Source organism: Phycodurus eques, chromosome 2, assembly GCF_024500275.1.
Source record: "Phycodurus eques isolate BA_2022a chromosome 2, UOR_Pequ_1.1, whole genome shotgun sequence".
NCBI lineage: Eukaryota > Metazoa > Chordata > Actinopteri > Syngnathiformes > Syngnathidae > Phycodurus > Phycodurus eques.
The window spans coordinates 31,090,434-31,106,087 of NC_084526.1; the positions used below are offsets into that span (position 1 = coordinate 31,090,434).

The 15,654-nt window shown below is 41.7% G+C and overlaps 1 protein-coding gene across 4 annotated transcripts in view; it reads right to left on the reverse strand.

Moving 5' to 3' along the window:
* Positions 1-421: 421 nt before the first annotated feature.
* kcnq1.1 (potassium voltage-gated channel, KQT-like subfamily, member 1.1) overlaps positions 422-15,654 on the reverse strand; it is a 41,741-nt gene continuing 26,508 nt past the window's right edge. For 2 of the 4 annotated variants that reach the window (XM_061670255.1, XM_061670257.1), the window contains exons 12-16: positions 8,840-8,915; positions 8,603-8,697; positions 8,410-8,456; positions 8,255-8,316; positions 670-5,521 (exon numbers count right to left, since the gene is read on the reverse strand). In XM_061670255.1, coding sequence (XP_061526239.1) covers positions 5,327-5,521; positions 8,255-8,316; positions 8,410-8,456; positions 8,603-8,697; positions 8,840-8,915 — 475 coding nt within the window. In that variant the 3' untranslated portion in view covers positions 670-5,326. The other 2 variants (XR_009768170.1, XR_009768171.1) reach the window with 2 other exon arrangements.

The window sequence follows — 15,654 nt, forward strand, 5'->3', positions numbered from 1 at the left end:
TTAAAATAGACCACTGTACAAAGCACAGCCATGAAAACTCGAAGGACCAGGGAGAGTTTGTCCTCATGCTCCACATCCATGGTCCAAAGTCCTACCGCTACCTCAGAGAAAATCGGCAACTTCCTCTCCACATTAAAAAAAATCTTGCAAATGTAGGCATGCTGCACTTTAATTAAATATACTGGTTGAAATCCATTTGACAGTAAAGTCCTGCAACTGTGTTTTTAACATGGAAGACAGCAAGAAATTAGAAATTAATTATTGAACAAAATAGGGTCAAAGAGGTTATCTGTGTATGTTAAATAATTTTTTCCTTTTCTTAACTAAGTTGTTTGAGGTCCAGTGACACAAAAACCCGGCCTCAACCAGACTATACTGGATGTGTTGCAAAGTAGATGGGAGGAAGAACCTGAGAAATATGGACGCACAACACTCATGCTGGATGCCATGTCCATATAACATGTCCAGTATGATCACAAGACAACATCTGTCTGGATTTGTGGATATGGGGGATGGGATGGTATGGAGGAGACCCCTGTTCTAACAGAGACTATGGTTTTTATTGCGGCGGGATTCCAACGACTTTGCAAGGCACCGGTTGCTTGCTACCTGAACAGACACACAGAAGGTCCTGGTTGTATACATGGACTGGAGGAAGGTCTGTTTGACAATTGACAGAATAGAACAGAACTTTATTGTCACTGTCACAGGAACAATGGAAATCAGTAAGTCATTTCACAATTTGAAGTGTTGAGGGAAAAAAATTAAATTGAAATATAAGCACACAATTATCAAAAGACCCCCCTGGACTACTTACATTACTGTACATACATATCTCTGTTGTATGTTACTTTGGATAAGCTATCAATTCACTGACTTTTTGCAATGTGTAGGTGGCCCTGGCTGCACAGACTGAGTCGTTCCGTGGCAGTAGTACTCCGCACCCTGAGAGACCTTGGTTAAGACAGTGAAGCAACAGTCAAATTCATTGAGGTACTGCAACGTTCAAATATTGTTTTATTGCATGTTCTTGATCATGGCAACTCTGTTTATGCTTACCTGTCTAACTTACATACTTGTAGTAGGTAAGGCTAGAAGATTAGGGGCAGGGTTTAAATTATTTTACCATGGTGTAGACGGGAAGAGAAATGGAGTAGGCCTTATTTTAAAAGAAGAGTTAGCTAAGAATGTCTTAGAGGTGAAAAGAGTATCAGATTGAGTGATGAGGCTCAAACTTGAAATTGAGGGTGTTATGTATAATGTGATTAGTGGCTATGCCCCACAGGTAGGATATGACCGAGGTGAAAGAGAAATTCTGGGAGGAGCTAGATGAAGTAGTTCTAAGCATCCCAGATAGAGAGAGAGTCTTGATTGGTGCAGATTATAATGGACATATTGGTAAAGGAAACAAAGGTGAAGTGAAGAAATGATGGGTAAGTTTGGCATCCAGGAAAAGAACTTGGAGGGACAGATGGTGGTAGACTATGCCAAAAGGATAGAAATGGCTGTAGTGAAAAGGAACATAAAGTGACCTACAACAGCAGAGGTAGAAGCACGTAGGTGGATTACATCTTGTACTGATGATGTAATCTATAGAAGGTTACTGACCGTAAATTAGTGGTAGGGGAGAGTGTGGCTAGACAGCATAGGATGGTGGTGTGTAAAATGACTGGTGGTGGGGAGGAAGATTAAGAAGACAAAGGCATAGCAGAGAACCATGTGGTGGAAGCTGAGAAAGGAAGAGTGTTGTGCGGCTTTTCAGGAAGAGGTGAGACAGGCTCTCTGTGGACAGGAGGAGTTTCCAGACTATAGAGAGTACTTGGTGCATCTTCTGGCAGGAAAAGGGGGAAGGATACTTGATGGTGGAACCTCAAAGTACAGGAAAGCATACAAGGAAAGGTTAGCTAAGAAGAAGTGGGACACTGAAAGGACTGAGGAGAGGAGACAAGAATACTGTACATGGAGATGCGACGTAGGGTGAAGGTAGAGGTGGCAAAGGCGAAACAAGAGGCATATAACGACATGTATGTCAGGTTGGACACTAAAGAAGGAGAAAAAGATCTCTACACATTGGCCAGACAGATGGATAGAGATGGGAATATGGTTAAGATAATTAAAGATAGAGATGGAAATATGTTTTCTGGTGTCAGTAGTGTACTGGATAGATAGAAAGAATACTCTGAGGAGTTGATGAATGAGGAAAATGAGAGAGAAGAGGCAAGTGTGGTGGACCAGGAAGTGGCAATAATTAGTAAGGGGGAAGTTAGAAAGGCATTAAAGAGGATGAAAAATGGAAAGGCATACCTCCACAGGAATGATGACATTCCTGTGGAGGTATGGAAGCATCTTGGAGAGATGGCTTTGGAGTTTTTGACCAGCTTGTTTAACATAATTTTAGCAGGTGAAAAGATGCCTGAAGAAAGGTGTGCTGGTGCCCATTTTTAAGACAAACGGTGATGTGCAGAGTTGTGGGAGCTATAGAGAAATAAAGTTGATGAGCCACACAATGAAGTTATGGGAAAGAGTAGTGGAGGCTAGACTCAGGACAGCTGTGAGTATTTGCGAGCAACAGTATGGTTTCATGCCGAGAAAGAGTACCACAGATGCATTATTTGCCTTGAGGATGTTGATGGAAAAGTACAGAGAAGGTCAGAAGGAGCTACATGGTGTCTTTGTAGAGAAAGCATATGATAGAGTAACGAGAGAAGAACTGTGATACTGCATGTGGAAGTCTGGAGTGGCAGAGAACTATGTTAGAATAATACAGCACACGTATGAGGGCAGCAGAACCATGATTAGGTGTGCTGTATGTTTGACAGAGGAATTTAAGGTGGCGGGGGAAGAGTGAGGGTGGAGGACTTTACATACTTGGGGTCAACAGTCCAGACCGATGTTGAGTGTGGTAAAGAAGTGGGTCCAAGCAGGTTGGAACCGGTGGAGTAAGGTGTTAGGTGTGTTGTGTGACAGAAGAGTCTCTGCTAGGATGAAGGGCAAAGTTTATAAGAGAGTGGCACTGAAGAGATGACAGGAAGCAGCAGAGAAATGATGAGATTCTCTCTAGGAGGGACCAGGTTGGATAGGATTAGAAATGAGCTCATCAGAGGTCTTTTAGTATTACATCTTTGTATACATACAGTATGTTCATGGCACCAAAGGTTCATATGGGGGTTCCTTCCCTTGTTGGTATCACGTTAAAAAACAAAACGCTCTTTTCTCTTGTTCGAATCAATTTCATAAGAGTATTTTCTCGCTCTCTTTAAATCTTCTGGTCAGTGCTTTATTCGGTGAGATTAGAATTAATACAGTGTGTATCTTACTCTTGGTCACAATTTCTTGTAATTTTTTGGGGGTAATTTTTAGGTCATGTTAGAAGCAAGGGTATGTTTTTTTTCATACAATAGTTTTGTTCAAATCTTTTTGAAAGCCAATGAACTTTTTGTTGTTGCAATTGTGTTCAGTGAGTTTTAGGTAAAGGTGCATCATGGAAAGTACGTTCCAATTATGCTTCATCGTTCCAATGCTTTTACTGCCTGTTATTCTTTTAGTCCGATAGTTATCAAAATGTATGGCATGCATAAAGCTTTCCTAGTCCTGTTCTATTATTCCTATTTGCTTTTGTGTTCTAGAAGTACAACCCCAATTCCAATGAAGTTGGGACGTTGTGTTGAAAAAATAAAAACAGATTACAATGATTTGCAAATCATGTTCAACCTTTATTTCATTGAATACACTACAATGACAAGATATTTAATGTTCAAACTGATAAACTTTGTTTTTAGCAAATAATCATTAACTTAGAATTTTATAGCTGCAACACATTCCCCAAAAGCTGGGAAAGGTGGCAAAAAAGACTGAGAAAGTTGAATGAACATCCCACAGGTGAACAGGCTAATTGGGAACAGGTGGGTGCCATGATTGGATATAAAAAGGAGCTTCCCTGAATTGCTCAGTCATTCACAAGCAAAGATGGGGCAAGGTTCACCTCTTTGTGAGCAAGTGCGTGAGAAAATAGTCGAACAGTTTAAGGACAATGTTCCACAACGTACAATTGCAAGGAATTTAGGGATTTCATCATCTACGGTCCATAATATCAAAAGCTTCAGAGAATCTGGAGAAATCACTGCATGTAAGCGGCAAGGCCAAAAACCAACATTGAATGCCCGTGACCTTCGATCCCTCAGGCGGCACTGCATCAAAAACCGACATCAATGTGTAAAGGATATCACCACATGGGCTCAGGAACACTTCAGAAAACCAATGTCAGTAAATACAATTCAGCGCTACATCCGTAAGTGCAACCTGAAACTCTACTATGCAAAGCAAAAGCCATTTATCAACAACACCCAGAATCGCCGCCGGGTTCTCTGGGCCCGAGCTCATCTAAGATAGACTGATGCAAAGTGGAAAAGGGATGGGATGGGTAACTTGCACATCTGTGAAGGCACCAGTAATACTGAAAGGTACATACACGTTTTGGAGAAACATATTCTGCCATCCAAGCAACGTCTTTTTCATGGACGCCCCTGCTTATTTCAGCAAGACAATGCCAAACCACATTCTGCACGTGTTACAACAGCGTGGCTTCGTAGTAAAAGAAGCCACGCAGGTCTGGACTGCCTGCAGTCCAGTTCTGCCTGCAGTCCAGACCTGTCTCCCATTTAAAATGTGTGGCACATTATGAAGCGTAAAAGACGACAACGGAGACCCCGGACTGTTGAACAGCTGAAGCTGTACATCAAGCAAGAATGGTAAAGAATTCCACCTACAAAGCTTCAACAATTAGTGTCCTCAGTTCCCAAACGTTTATTGAATGTTGTTAAACCAAGATGGCGCCTACCAGTGTGGTCGCCTCGGTAACGCGCTCTCTAGTATTGTTTTTGTGTTTTTCGTCTTTGGAGACATTACACGACTCACTTACACAAGGGGAGACTTGTTAACCATCAAGGAGGCCACTCCGGACTTTCTTTCACCAACTTTCGCAAACGTCCCAACTTCATTGGAATTGCGGTTGTAAATCATTTATTTCAAGGACAATTAATTTGACAATTAATTTTACAGCAAGGCGCGCGAAGTATATTTGCATTACAATTTACCAACTAGGGATGTAATTTTAGAAAAGGAAAGGCTATATTACTACATGCACCAGGTCATTGAACAAATGCTTTCATATGAATGAAGTTAGTATTTGTAGAAACGTTTGGCCTGAACAGCTACACCGATCCATGTATAGATGCAGCTAAATAAAAGGAATATTTGGAATTTGAGTTACAAAACATAGAGAGAGAGAGAGAGATAGATAGATGGATAGATAGATAGATAGGATAGATCAGGCACTGTCGTCCGATTTTGCGGACAGCTGCTCATAGCTTGGCAAACCGTCATGACTGGGGTTGATATTGCCGGTGTGGCAAGGCTGTGGCTTCAGTCTTCCTTCACGCTCACTCCCACTGACATCCCTCCGGTCCGGCAGAATACTGAGAGAGTTTGCAATGCGGTTCAGCATCAGATCCATTTGTGAGATCTATGAAGTGAATGCATTGTCGGAATCATCATTAGTAAATCCAACAATTTTATACTAAAGTTTATAGCTCAATTGTATCCACTAATGTGCTGCCCGATTTCTCACCTGCTCAAAGCCTTTTCATCACATCAATAGTTTTCGAACTTCAAGTGATTTATAAATAAATTACGAACAATTTGGTTGACAATTTTTTTCAAACGAAAAATTACCTCTGGTTGCATACAATTTCAGTTTACCAACAGTCTTGGCATGGCAGCGGAAGGCCCAGAATTTGAGCTTTTTCTCGTGCTGCATAAACATAAAAAATTCCGCCACATCCCACAAAGCATTTCAAAGCTGCTGTGCATTGTGGAAGGTGGGAGTAATTTTGGGCTAGCAGTAACCACAGTGAAAGTGAACATTACTGTACCCGAAAAGAGTAAGACACGGCACAGTGATTTCATAGCGAACCCACTGTTATTTCATCATCATAAATTGCTTTCACCTATTCCTATATTGCACAGCATTTATTTTTGTCTTTATGTACCCTGCAAATGGCTGGTGTACAAAAGTCAGACATATCGACTCCAGCTCAGCCGGAGTGAGATAATCACCCCTTAAATTTTTCACTCTGTTATATTGCAGCCATTTTTAAAAATAATTTAAGTTCATTTTTTTGCCCTCATTAATGTACACAAAGCACCCCATATTGACAGAAAAAAACAGAATTGTTGAAATTTCTGCAGATTTATTAAAAAGAAAAACTGAAATATCACACAGCCATAAGTATTCAGACCCTTTGCTGTGACACTCATTTAACTCGGGTGCTTTCCATTTCTTCTGATCATCCTTGAGATGGTTCTACACGTTTATTAGAGTCCAGCTGTGTTTGATTATACTGATTGGACTTGATTAGGAAAACCACACCCCTGTCTATATAAGACCTTACAGCTCACAGTGCATGTCAGAGCAAATGAGAATCATGAGGTCAAAGGAACTGCCTGAAGAGCTCAGAGACAGAATTGTGGCAAGATCTGGCCAAGTGTTACAAAAAAAATTCTGCTTGCACTTAAGGTTCCTAAGAGCACAGTGGCCTCCATAATCCTTAAATGGAAGACGTTTGGGACGATCAGAACCTTTCCCAGATCTGGCCGTCTGGCCAAACTGAGCAATCGGGGCTGAAGAGCCTTGGTGAGAGAGGTAAAGAAGAACCCAAAGATCAATGTATCTGAGCTCCGGCGATGCAGTCGGGAGACGGGCAAAAGTTCTGGAACGTCAACCACCACTGCAGCCCTCCACCAGTCGGGGCTTTATGGCAGAGTAGCTCGACAGAAGCCTCTCCTCAGTGCAAGACACATGATAGCCCGCATGGAGTTTGCTAAAAAACAACCTGAAGGACTCCAAGATGGTGAGAAATAAGATTCACTGGTCTGATGAGACCAAGATAGAAATTGTTGGCCTTAATTCTAAGTGGCATGTGTGGAGAAAACCAGGCACTGCTCATCACCTGTCCAATACAGTCCCAACAGTAAAGCATGGTGGTGGCAGCATCATGCTGTGCGGGTATTTTTCAGCTGCAGGGACAGGACGACTAGTTGCAATCAAATTAAAGATGAATGCGGCCAAGTAGAGGGATATCCTGGACGAAAACCTTGGGCAGCCATGGCCCAATGGTTAAGATCATCGCCTGCCACCGTGGGGGACCTAGGTTCAAGACCCCGACTGGACATCCGCCAACATCCCCCGGACTCATGGCTGTGGTGTCCTTGAGCAAGACACTGATACCCCGAAATGCTCCCCGGGCGCTTCAGCTGCCCCCTGCTCCAGTGTGTTCCACTAACATGTGTATGTCTTCACTGTGATGGGTTAAATGCAGAGAACAAATTTCGTGTGCATGCATGCATGTTCATGACAATAAAAGATGGTTCTTCTTCTTCTCCAAAGTGCTCAGGAACATAGACTGGGCCGAAGGTTGACCTTCAAACAAGACATTGACTACAAGCACACAGCTAAAATAACGAAGGAGTGGCTTCAGAACAACTCCGTGACTGTTCTTGAATGGCCCTGACTTAAACCCAATTGAGCATCTCTGGAGAGACCTGAAAATGGCTGTCAACCAATGTTCACCATCCAACCTGACAGAACTGGAGAGGATCTGCAAGGAGGAATGGCAGAGGATCCCCCAATTCCAAGTCTGAAAAACTTGTTGCATCATTCCCAAACAGACTCATGGCTGTATTAGCTCAAAAGGATGCTTCTCCAAAATACTGAGCAAAGGATCTGAATACTTATGGCTGTGTGATATTTTAGTTTTTCTTTTTTAATCAAGCTGCAAAAAAAACCAAAAAAAAACCCAATTGTGTTTTTTCTGTCAATATGGGGTGCTGTGTGTACATTAATGTGGAAAAAATTAACTTAAATGATTTTAGCAAATGGCTGCAATATATTAAAAAAAAAAAAAAAAAAAAGTGAAACATTTAAGGGGGTCTGAATACTTTCCGTACCCACTGTCTGGTCGAGTCTAAATATTTCTGACTACGTTCAATTTTGATATTTTAAAGACACCAGAAGCACATTTCATATTGTCCTTTGCTTGAGTTCATTTTGAGAAGGTTGTACAGCAAGACATGCACAACACACACACACACACATACTTGTTGAGTGTGTGTGTGTGTTGTGCATGTGTTTAAAGAATGCTGATAAAGTAAAGTCGAATGAATCAAAATTCTGCCAAAAATTACATTATAACTCTACCTTGTCCTCCATTCTGCTGAGTCGGGATCCAATAGAGTTGCTTCCCTTGTCTTTAGCTCGATCTAAAAACAGGAAGAGCAGTTTAAGAAAAGGTATTTCGGTATTTCTGCTCCAACAGTTAATATATTTGAAGGAACAGTTAAGTGAAGAATTACCTGCTCCTGTCTGGAATAAAGTTATCTTCCCTAATGACTGGTCCAGTCTGGAGACATGAAAACTAATCAGACATTCAACAACGGAACTAATCAGACATTCAATTATGGCTAATCTAAGCTATTCCTCGTGTGGTGTGTTAGTGGGATCGTCCTTCATTCATCTGTACAAAGGTTGCTAAAGTGATATAATCACCTTCTCTGCAGCTCCTTGATCCGCACCATTAGGTTGAGGTGACCCTGGGTGTATTGCTCAATCACATCTCGGACCTCATATGGTTTACGAGCTTGCTATTAGGATAAAGAGGATTTAATTTATATATTTCTGCTATATCATCAATGGTATACGTCTCTCAAAGTGTCATCTAAAACTTTTTTTTTTTTTTCAAAAAAATCACAAATACATGTTCTTGACACAAAATAACTTACTGACCTGGAACTTTCTCTTAGCCACATAATGGCGCAATTTTTGGATCACACGGATGGCTCGTCTGTGACACTCTGACAGTCTAGTAAAAGGTTTTCACATCAAAACCGTGTGATGAAGTTGCTAATGTTGGAAAAAAAGCAATCAATCAATCTGATTCATCAATGAAAACATGCCACGATTAAAATATGCGGTTGTCATGGTCTAATGTACGCAAATTTGTATATGTACAGTATATTTGGGTGGCAAGAAGGCGAACAGGTGATCTTTCTGACTCACCACCCTATAAGTTATTATGCCCTTCTCTTTTTCCAACAGAAATGTGGTGGTTTAAAGTGAAGCACTTTTACAGCTGCTATGAATAAATCGGGCACATACAGTATGACTATGACAATGAATACATATATAAGGTGCTCAACCAGGAAACCCACCATAATACTGAAGTTGAAGGAGGTGCAAAACATTACAAAAGAAGAGCAACAAAAGGTAAAGACTTCCGTTTTAGCAGCTGCATCCATAGAGCAACACGTTTGAGAATTTGACTGTTTTATTGACATCCTAACAAAAAAGAGAGATTGTAGCACATTTAGCCACAGTTATGATGATGAACTACTACTTTCCACCAGGGCTCTCAACCAACCGGACATGCTCTCGCCAGATGGCACCATGACGCCCAATTTTGGACTGGGACTGCATCCCTGTCGTCTCTCTCTCGCCGAGACAGACTGTCACGGGGATGCCTCGTTTATCTAACACGGAAGCTAAATGAATTACCAGCCAGTCTGAAAGAGCTCATCAAAAGCAGAGACCAGAAATCCTGACTTCTCACTTGGACTTTAAATGAATTAAAACAGTTACCCCAGAAACCTGGGCTCCCAGTCAAGAGAAGACCCCGTGTGTGCAGGGCTCAAGATACCAACCCAAAAAGTTTGAAAACCTGCTAGTCCCGCATGCCAAGATACAAGTTCAAAGGACCATTTGCACTTTGAAATGCAACTAAACACCTCTGGGACAATTGATGGAGCCCAACGACACCCACTGGCGGTGGAGGCTCACTGCCAACGGCCACAACACTCGAGACCACCTTCACCGAATTTAAATCGGTCTTAAACTAATCCTGAATAATGTCCCTAGCGGGACCTCATACATGGTGCCCTTTACGAGACAGATTTTGACGTTAAAACGTAAATCAAACTACCCCGGAAGTGAACGCAGGCATTCACCTTCGACAAATATCTCTTAAATATCCATCCATTTTCTGTACCCCTTATCCTCACAAGGGTTGCGGGCGTGCTGGAGCCTATCCCAGCTATCTTCGGGCGAGAGGTGGGGTACACCCTGATCTGGTCGCCAGCCAATCGTAGACTAGAACTCGCAGACATTCCAACAGCTTCTTCCCTCTTGCGATCAACTTCTGAAACACCTAACCTACAATTTTATTGCAACATGCTGGCAATTTCTTTTTGTCTTGAGTTCGTTGTCACATTTCTGTGGGGCCAATTATATATTCCTCGTGCACTCACTGTAGTAGTCTCGCCACACTGCACTATTTGCATATCTGTTGTTGACCAATACTGGCCACTCATGCCAGAGTAGCATCATCTCCATTTGCACACTGACTGAGGACTATCTGCAACATTTGCACAATCAACATTGTCCCAGATTATCACGCTACTCGTCACTTTAAACCGCATACACTCCTTGAAGTCTCGGCGTCCTTTGCACAATGGTCATTGCACTGGACTATTGCAATATTAGTCATTCTAACTGCTCCAAGTGCTAGGGGAGTCTGCATCTTTTCAACAATTGTCAAAAAAAATTAATAAATTACCAATATTACCAGATAACTATTAACCCTTTATTGCTCAGTGACTGTTTTTTGTCAATGTCTTTATGTCTCAAAAGTGTTCGTCAATTGACTGTCTGTTGTCGTACTAGAGCGGCTCCAACTACCGGAGACAAATTCCTTGGGTTTTTTGGACATACTTGGCAAATAAAGATGCTTCTGATAAACATACAACCATTTGCACTCCCATTCACACCCACGGGCAATTTAGGCACAGGGAGAACACACGGGCTCCACACAGGCGAGGGCAGGATTTGAACCCCGGTCCTCAGAACTGTGAGGTGGATGTGTTAAACGGTTGGCCGCCATGAAATGAATATAAACAATTCAATAAAAGAAGAGGAGCAAAGCAACGGAAATTTATTTTTATAGCGCATTGCATACACAAGATAACTCAATGTGCTTTTCATGATTAAAAGCAAAAGAAGCAAAAACAAAAACAAAAGGAAAAAAAACAGCTGCTTCACCATGTTTGCTTTGGACTCTGTGCTCCACTATTTGACCCGAGTCTGTCGATCTCAGAGCCCTACTGGGTTTATATCCCATTAGCATTTCATTCATGTATTCAGGACCTAAACTGTTTAGTGATTTATAGACCAGTAGCAGAACTTTAAAATCTATTCTAAAGCTGACTGGAAGTCAGTGCAAAGACTTTAGAATTGGAGTAATATGCTCTGACCTCTTTGTTCCGGTCAGAACCTGAGCTGCAGCATTCTGAATGAGCTGCAGCTGTTTAATGCTCTTTTTAGGGAGTCCAGTCAGAAAACCATTACAATAGTCTAGTCTACTTGAGATAAAAGCATGAATGAGGATTTCCTGGTCTGCTTGACAAATGCAAGCCTTCACTCTGGATATGTTCTTCAGATGGTAAAATGCAGTTTTAGTACCGTATTTTCACGACCATAAGGCGCACCGTATTATTGGGCGCAGGCATGGTAAAACATATGCTATCTTAAAACATACAGTAGCATGCATCCACGCTAAAACAATGTTTTTAAAAAGGCAGCGGGAGCAAAACTGAGTTCGGTTGTATTTTATTGACTTATTTAACAATGTACCAATGTTATTTTTTGATCAATCCTCATCCACAAATCCATCAAAGTCCTCATCTTCTGTATCCGAAATGAACAGCTGGGCAAGTTCTCCATCAAACACGCCAGGTTCCCTCTCGTGATTGTCTGAGTCAGTCTCGTTGCCGTGTGGCTCCTCGGAAATGATGCCGGCTTTTACGAACGCTTGAACAACATTGCAAGCAGACACGTTAGCCCAAGCATCCACAATCCAGTCACAAATTGTGGCGTAACTTGCCCGGCGCTGCCCCCTAGTCTTAGTAAAGCTGTGTTTGCCATCTGTCATCCATGGCTCCCACAACTTCACTTTGAACGTCGTTTACATGGATGTCCAGCGGTTGGAGTTCCTTCGTCAAGCCTCCCGGAATGATGGCAAGGTCCAAGTTATTGCACTCAATCGAATGGTGACTGTAGAGACGCTTCTCCCGGCTGTTCTTTGCTCATTAATCCATTGCTCGAGTTTGTCTTCCAACTCGGGCCACCTCGCCTTGTTTCCGCGGAAACTCAGCTTCGTCTTCTTGACTTGGTGAAGCTCGTTTTCCTGCTTCCTCCACTTGCGAACCATGGATTCGTTGATCTTGAATTCTCTCGCGGCTGCTCGATTCCCATCTTCCTCCACGTAACTGATAGCTTTCAGTTCAAACTGTGCTTCAGAAGCGTGTCTCTTCGTAGGTGCCATTTTCGGGGGTCCTTAGCCGAAACGATGCACATACCGGAACTATATACCTACTGGGGGCGTATCTTTAGCGTCCTCTGTCACACGCACCCTTCCCTCTTTACGTCCGCATGCTGTCCTCAGTCACATCCACCTTCCTCTATATAAGCAGCGTGTTGGCAGAAAATGCTCCCAGTCAGTCAAGCGGAGCGCTCAAAGTCACAACAATATTTACAGATTTTGGAACTCTGTACACACATAAGGCGCGCCGCATTATAAGGCGCTCCGTCCATTTTGGAGAAAATTGAAGACATTTGAGTGCACCTTATGGTCGTGAAAATACGGTAATTGATTTGATCTGACTGTTGAAAGTCAGTTCGGAATCTATCAGAACACCAAGGTTTGGTTTTTAAAGAGTGACTCCAGGTATTTACTAACAGCAATCCTCTTTTCTTTATTGCCAAAAACATTTCTCAGTTTTGTTGTGGTTTAATTGAAGAAAATCTTGGCTCATCCGGTTTTATATCTGTTTTAGACAATGACACAACACTTCAATTGAACTGTCGTCTTCTGGAGACACTTAAGATATAACTGTCATCTGCATGGCTATGATAGCGAAATTAAAGTTCTGAAGAATTTGACCCAAGGGTAGCATATACAAGCAAGGTGAACTGTGGACAGTACTTTGGAATCAGCTCACCTCAAGGCTCCCTCTCCCCCGTATTCCTGACAATGTGCAGAGCGATGCATTCAAAGCCCCTCGAGATGAACAGCACTAAGCGCAACAGCTTACAACACAACTTAAATTAAATTTTATCCAAAACCAATATACGCGACAACTGAATTTATTTTGCCATCTAAAGCACTTTTTCCATTGTTGCTGGTGCCGTTATATAGAAGCAAAGCACAGTTCAGATGTTTGAGGTGCCACTGAACAACAAAAATATTAATGTCAAAGTCACTGTTGTGCAAAAATAATCAAAAGAAATCTCAAATTTTGTTCCAAAATAAGCGATTTGGGTGAAACCGACCCATTTTCTACTGCTGATTACTAGGAAACAGAATCAGGTAGAAAACCTTTTCTAGTGAAAGAAGAGAGTCTAATCTGTCATTTGGTAGTCTCTGTGTTTACATTGGGCTAACCCTGGTCAAAAACACATTCTGTGGGTCTTTAAAGGTCAGTCAAAATGCTTTAAATCGGCTGGCACTCAAGGTCTTCTGAAGATGGCTGGCATTGAAAGAGTTAAACGTAGTTGAAATTGAAAATTTGAATTTATGTGGCACTCTTTGACAGGTGTTTGTTACATACTTTTTAGATAAGCAGAGGAAAATTGGTGGATAGTTTCAGATTTTGGCTGCAAGCAATTCCAGCTCCGCATCATTACCCCACAATTGAGAGAGGAAGTCCCATGGGTCAAAACTGTACCATTTGTTTCAATTAGTCTAAGCGCTTACATTATAGTGCAGTTGGTTAACAGTTATTTCTTCTGATTAGGCTCAGTCTCTCATTGTTCAAGTGCTTCAGCTACCTCACAAAAGTGCCACTTTCCCTAATAGACAGTCAATTCCAAGAAATGCTCATAGGATTACTGTCATACAGCTTAATTGTAAACTAAATACATTTCAAAGAGACTCCATTATGAACACACAGAATGCAATGTGATTCAATAAAAGATGGGCATAAAAACAAATTCACCTTCACAAATTGTCATCCAACTCTAGCAGAGGTATTAATTTGACAATATTTATATTGTAATAAAGAGGTCCGACTCTGTGAGTGCATTTTAACATGGTATCTAAAATGTTCACAGATTTTGCGTTGTATCCTATACGATTGCACAAATTTATTTAATTTAAATTTAAACATTTATTTTTCCATTTCTCTCTTTTTTAAATCTCTAAATGGGTGCACACGCACGTCCCTGTCAACAATGGCCTTAGGCAAGTGAAGTGAATGGACCACCACGAAGAAGGTAAAGTTTGAAACAGTCTGCACAAGTTTTATTCAACCACAAACGCTAAACAGGAATCCAGCAGACAACAAACAAAGACTGACTAAGTCTGTTGTCACGGAAAAACTTCCTCTACACTACAAAACCACACTTGATTATGGGAATAATATAAACTAAAACAACAAAAGTCAAAAGTGCCAACACGCGAGTACAGAATCCGAGACGAATGAAAACAAATACTAACAAAAAGTGGTGGACGGAGCCACAACTGGAGGAAAGTACCAAAAAGCTGTCAATACAAAAACACCAAAGTTTGACGCACCAAAACATATTTTAGGTACTCTGGTAAACCGAATATACTTTAAAAAACAGAAACACTTAATCACAGTAGTAGTTACATAAACCTTAAGTACCACTGGAAACGGCGAGACTCAAGTATGGCAGATAAAGAAAACTATAGCACAAGTAAAACTCCTTCCTCCAGCATGAGCCACCCTGAAATGCACCCAAGAGCAAATTGCCGGCAGGTGCGACATGGTGGCTCTGCCCACAGCTCTTAGGCAACACTGCAGGCAGCGAAAGGAAGGAATTACCCCACAGGCAACCAAAACACAGCAAATGACATTCCTGAACTGCTTACCCTCACTAGAGTCCCGGGTGTGCTGGCATCTATCTCAGCTGAGTTTGGGCGAGAGGCGTGGTACATCCTGAACTGGTCGTCAGCCAATCGCAGGGCACATATAGACAACGATTCACACTCACATTCACACCTGTGGACAATTTCGAGTCTTCAATCAACCAATATATATGTATATATATATACATATATATACATATATATATATATATATATATATATATATATATATATATATATATATATATATATATATACACACACACACACACACACACACACACATCTAGAGGAACGTGACTGTAAATAGCGTGCCAATAGTTTGTGTAAATGTAACACAGTTACATTATGAACCCAACCACACACGTAGGAATTATGGAGGCATGCAAGGAGAGTTGGCAGAGTGATGGGGCTCACAAACAGTGCTGTGCCACTGAGTTGAGGTCAGGGGTTTGGGGGGAGGAGGTTGGTAACAGTAGTCAGTATGGAGACGAGCATCATCACTCTAACGACTGGTTGGATTCTTAAAATATTTGTCTGTGTGGAGACACAAACTCCCTGGAGCTCAAACTGTGACCCTCCGTTCCGAAGCCAGAGTCCTTATGGTTGAGGTAATGTCACCCTTTTCCACGTTGTCATGGAATAACTGTAACATGGCAAT